Genomic DNA, 4,781 nt, shown 5'->3' with positions numbered 1-4,781 from the left:
GGCTAGCGCGGCGCGCTTCACGCCGCCCGCCGGCCGCGCCGCGGCGATCGTCGCCGAGACCTCTGGCGCCGGCCCCAGCGGCGCCGGCCCCAGCGGCCGCGGCGACACGCTCGCCGCGGTCCTCGGTGGCGGTGCTGTCGGCGGCGGCGGCGACATCCCGACAGCTTACCCCGTCAAGGGCACAGACGCGCTGCCCGGCGGCGTCGGCGACGTCTTCCAGGGCCTGAGCGACGTCGAGCTCGAGGCGCTCCGCGGCCTGCAGAAGCTGCTGCCTGAGGAGTTTGAGGCCGCCGCCGCCGCCGCGGTCGCTGCGAGCGGCGTCGCCTTCGGCGCCCTGCAGCAGGCCAAGCTCGCGGGCTTCGACGGCAGCGCTGCGCTGGCCCTGCTTGGCGGCGCGCCGCAGGAGCAGCAGGATCCAGAGGAGCACCAGCAGCGGCCGCACCACGGCCACCGGTCTGGCGGCAAGAAGGGCAAAGGCCAGGGGCAGCACCCGAGCCTGCGCAAGGCGGAGCACCGCATGAGCCGCGCGACGCGGCGGGGGCCGATGGATGAGATGCGGCAGCTGATGCGCATCCTGACAAAGCTGCTGACAGCGGACAATGGCGTGCGGCAGGTTTTGGTGGAGGACCAGGTGGGACCTCGCGATTGAGCCCGCCTCTCACGCTCGCGTTGCGGCTCCGCAGCCACATGCTGTGGGCGAGCACCTCTCAATTTTCGGGGTCCGGGCCGCCTGGGGCGCTGCGAAATGCGCACGCTGTTGATCACCCACTTCGGCAGCTCGCACGCGTGCTGTCAAATGCTCGACCGCCCTTGCGACCCTGTGCCCTTCTTCCTACGCGTCCCCAGGGTGGCGGCAACCGCGTGTCCGAGGACCAGATTAAGGAGTACCTGCGCTACAACCTCGGGGAGGCGCCCATGCCAGAGTGGGGCCTGCCCAACGGATGGGGCTCCTACCTCAGCGGTGCGGGCGGACACGAGGGGGGGCGGTGCGCGCGGGTGGCTGGACGGCTTGGGTTCTGCATCACTGTGTTGGTAGCCTTCGCTCACATGTTGGCAGTGGGCAGCTGGAACCTGGGCATTTCGTGCAGCACGGCCTTACCGGTACTCGCCCGGCCTGCAGCAGCATGCAAATGAGGTCCGTCGCCAACGCTGTCTCGCAAGCCAGTTGCCGCTCTGCGGGACCCCAACACGTGTGACGTTGCCCGCACCGCTTCGCAGAGCTGTTCAGCTGGGCCACCGGCCGGCTGATCTCCAAGGACGAGGCCATGGCCTGCGCGCGCCGCCAGCCGGGGCGCAGCTGGGAGGCGGTCACCGAGAAGCTGCAAGTCATTGGTGCGCGACCGCCGCTGGCAGACCTGCCCCGTCGGCCCGCCTCTCGTACGTCACCACAGGCCATGAGCAGAGGCTCGCAGCCGCCCACGCCGACCCCCGCTCTGCCCGCCCCGCCTGCAGGCGTCCACTGCTGGAACTGGCCGGTGCCACTGACGCTGGAGGGTTGCCGCAACTGCGCCAAAACGCCGCCGCCGGCGACGCCCGCGCAGCAGCTCACCAAAGAGCTGCTGGCCAACACTGGCAAGCGCGCCGCCAGCAGCAGCGGCGGGGGCGTCGCAGCTGCATCCTCGGCAGCCCCCGTGAGCGCAGCCGTGGGCGTGGCCACGGATGGGCCCGCACCGGCCCTCGCGCCTGCCCCGGCCCCCGTGGCCGTTCCACCCGCGGCTGGCCTAGCGGCAGCTGCGGCATTCGCCACCACCGCTGCCGTGGCGGCCCCCACTGCTGCAGTGGCGACGTCGCCAACGCCAGAGGAGGACGACGGCATGGATGCTGCTGCTCAGGTGGGTTTCTTTTTGCCAATCTCAACCGGAAGTCCACGTGCACTGGCTTCTTTCGTTGGCGCCGCCAGCCACACTTTCCCAGGGCGGCTCGCCCCTTGTCTGCACCGCCCTTGCTCACCACCTCCGCTTCCGCTCACCCCATGCGTTCCCCTGCAGGGCGCGCGCCGCGCCGTGAAGCGCATACGCGTGTGCTCTGAGTTCCCCTATGTGGCAGACCTGCACCGCCTGTCGGAGCTGCAGCTGTGGTCCGTGGTCGTGTCGGCGCTGCAGGTGCGGCAAGCCCACGCAGGGGCGGAGCGGGCGACGGGCGCGAGGGCGCGAGGAGCGCTTGCCGCGCGGCGGCGGTGCCGCGCTTGCGATGCTTTTTACACGGCGCCGGCGGCGGGGTCCGCCAGTCGCAAAGCGGCGAACCCAGCTGCGTACGCGCATTTGAGGCGCCTCGCCTCCCCAGCAGCGTGCTGGGTGTCTCCTCAGTGCAAACCTCTGTACGCTCTTGCCCAGCAGCAGGCCCCCCCGTCAACCGCCCCCGCCCCCGTCCCCCGCAGATGGCGTCCCAAAAGCGCGCCAGTGGAGACAACGACGCCCGCGTCGCCGCGGAGGTCCGCAACCTGCGGGACACCGCGCGCACCATGCTGCTGCAGGCGGACCCCACCCAAGTCACGCCCCTGGACTTTGGCGCGCTCGCGGCGCTGCAGCAGCAGCAGCTGCACGCGCTGCTGGCGCAGCAGCAGCAGGCCGCTGCCGGCGCCGGTGCCGGCGTGGGCCTGGCCGGCGGCAGGCCTGCGGGGGCGACGGCGGCAGCGGCCGCGGCGGCGGGGCTGCTGCCGGGGGTGGCAGGCGTGCCGATTGGGATGCCTGTCGGGGCGGGGCCTGGCGCGACGCTGCCTGCAAGCCTGCAGGCGACGCTCGCTGGGATGCAGGGGATGCCACTGCCTTTCTCTGCCCCGTTGGACGTCACTATTCCGGTCGCTGTGGGCGCCGCCCCGCTGCTGACCGAAGGCCAGGCAGATGCAGGACGTCAGGCGGCACCTGCAGAGGGTGCCGCGTCTGGCAGCAGCAGCGGCGGCGGCGGGACGAGCGGCGACGACTGCGGTAGCGGCAGCGGCGGAGACGACGACGGGGACGGCGGCGGCGCAGCCCAGGCGGCCGCAGCGGCGGCTGTTGCAGCGGCCGCGGCTGCGGTGGCTAAGGACGTGCAGGGGGCCGACAGCAGGGGCGCGCTTGGGCCAGCTCCGATGCAGGTAGACGGGGCCGGCGGCTGCGGGCACTCGTCTGGTGCCAGCGGCCCTCTGGCCCCAAATATGCTGGCACTGGCTTCCGGCCTGCCGCAGCCGGGCGTGTATGGCGGTCTGGCGGCGGCCGCGATGGAGCAGAATGCAGCATGAACATTACCGTTGGTGCGACGCGGGCCGGCATCCCACAGCCGCCACTGGCAGCTTTCGAGTCTGCCTAGTACCAGTTTTGGGGGCTTGCCATACTCCTTCAAGCGGCAGGCTGCAGCGGCATCCACACAGGGTCCGCCGCAACGCATTGATGGGTGCCGGAGAGGCGGTGGCCGTCCCCGACGTTGCTGACCTGGGCCCGATGACCTGGCGAGCACACTGCTGCGCCCCCTGCTGTTTCCCATTCCTTCAAATCGAGTCGCCCCACTCTTCCAACCTGCCCCCCCTGTTTGTCCCTCACTGTTCCAGAAGAAAGTACGTTTTTTGTGCCTTTGTGCTGTTCTGCTTTGCACGTATGACCTTTGGCTGGCAGCGAGCGCTGCGCTCGAGCACCAGCACAATATCCACGATCTGGCACTTTCAGATGCGATATAACAGACAAGCGAACACCCCGAGTTAAGCCCTAGTCGCGTAGCAATGGTGCTTGGGCTCACCAGCATTGCGTTGTATTCATCAAACTGCGTCAAGCTATCGAAAGGGGCAGTGAGTGGGTCTGCTCGACCTCCCACGCCAAGAAGAGGCGAGAGCGCTTTCTGGGACAGCACGAGCAGCTCTGCGACCAGCCCCAGTCGAGCAGCGGCGTCGCCCTGGCCGCCCTCGTCGGCCAGGGATTATGTGCGACCACAGCGGCAGCAAGGAGTACCATTGAGGCATGCTCTCGCGTGCGCTGCAGCTGGTGGTCCAAGCACATGGGCAGGTGGGGCACAGCGTAGAGGGGTGGGCGCCGCGGCCGCCACACGTCAGCCAAAGCTTAGGACCAGTCCAGTCATCACAGCAGGGGCATGCGACCTCAATCCCCGCATGCCATCACGGCACGTTGTTACGAGGATACACGTACGAAGCGTCCCCTCACTCCCACCGCGGGCGCCGCGCCGATGCTCTGCCCCCTGCCAGACCCCGAGCCGCTGCAGCAGCTGCTCGCTGAGAAGCTCGCCCTCCCTCCCTCAGCCTTCGAGCGCCTCTGGCCCTCCGTCGCGGCCCCCTGGGCGGACGCAGCTGCGCGCGACCCGCGCGCCGCGTGCGGCGAGCTGGCGGCCGGCCTGGACGCGCTGCTATGCGTTCTCACGCCGCACGAGGCCGGGAGGCTCTTGCAGGCGCAGCCCGCGCTCCTCGTGGCGCCGCTCGCGTCCTGGTGTGGCTTTTTCGACGCCATGAGCTTCAGCCGCGCGGAGCAGAAGGCGATGATCACTCAGTGCCCGGAGGTGCGGGCTCACATCAGCGCGGGTCGCAGGACGCACTGTTCCGGGGCGCACGGCTTGCGACCCAGCAAGCTCATTTGCGACAGCCTCTTGCCCCGCCTTGTTTTCACAATTGAGGCAGCCGAGTGACGGCCGCTGGCGCCACCCCTCTGGCCCTGCTACCTGTGCACCACCCGCTGCGGTCCATCTGCCCATTTTTTGGCCTTTGCTCGCACGCATGCGCACGCGCCCTGCAGTTGATGGTGCGCGGCACAGTCGCCAACGCCGGCCTTGTGATCCGCCACCTGCGCGAGCTCGGCTTTGAGGAG

The 4,781-nt window shown here is 69.9% G+C and overlaps 2 protein-coding genes across 2 annotated transcripts in view; both read left to right on the top strand.

Moving 5' to 3' along the window:
• The window catches only part of MNEG_2322 (hypothetical protein), a gene marked incomplete at both ends in the record, with an annotated part of 3,659 nt that extends 442 nt beyond the window's left edge, over window positions 1-3,217 (top strand). Inside the window, 6 exons of the mRNA XM_014049202.1 lie at window positions 165-631; window positions 847-961; window positions 1,219-1,332; window positions 1,453-1,832; window positions 1,989-2,102; window positions 2,378-3,217. Coding sequence (XP_013904656.1) covers window positions 165-631; window positions 847-961; window positions 1,219-1,332; window positions 1,453-1,832; window positions 1,989-2,102; window positions 2,378-3,217 — 2,030 coding nt within the window. The remainder of the gene's footprint in view (window positions 1-164; window positions 632-846; window positions 962-1,218; window positions 1,333-1,452; window positions 1,833-1,988; window positions 2,103-2,377) is intronic.
• Window positions 3,218-4,149: 932 nt separating this feature from the next.
• Window positions 4,150-4,781, top strand: part of MNEG_2321 (hypothetical protein) — a gene marked incomplete at both ends in the record, with an annotated part of 3,878 nt that continues 3,246 nt past the window's right edge. The window contains 2 exons of the mRNA XM_014049201.1: window positions 4,150-4,476; window positions 4,710-4,781. The exon at window positions 4,710-4,781 is cut by the window's right edge and continues 57 nt beyond it. Coding sequence (XP_013904655.1) covers window positions 4,150-4,476; window positions 4,710-4,781 — 399 coding nt within the window. The remainder of the gene's footprint in view (window positions 4,477-4,709) is intronic.

This window comes from Monoraphidium neglectum, assembly GCF_000611645.1.
Source record: "Monoraphidium neglectum strain SAG 48.87 unplaced genomic scaffold scaffold00259, whole genome shotgun sequence".
Taxonomy (NCBI): domain Eukaryota; kingdom Viridiplantae; phylum Chlorophyta; class Chlorophyceae; order Sphaeropleales; family Selenastraceae; genus Monoraphidium; species Monoraphidium neglectum.
This window is presented reverse-complemented; position numbering and strand designations above follow the sequence as displayed.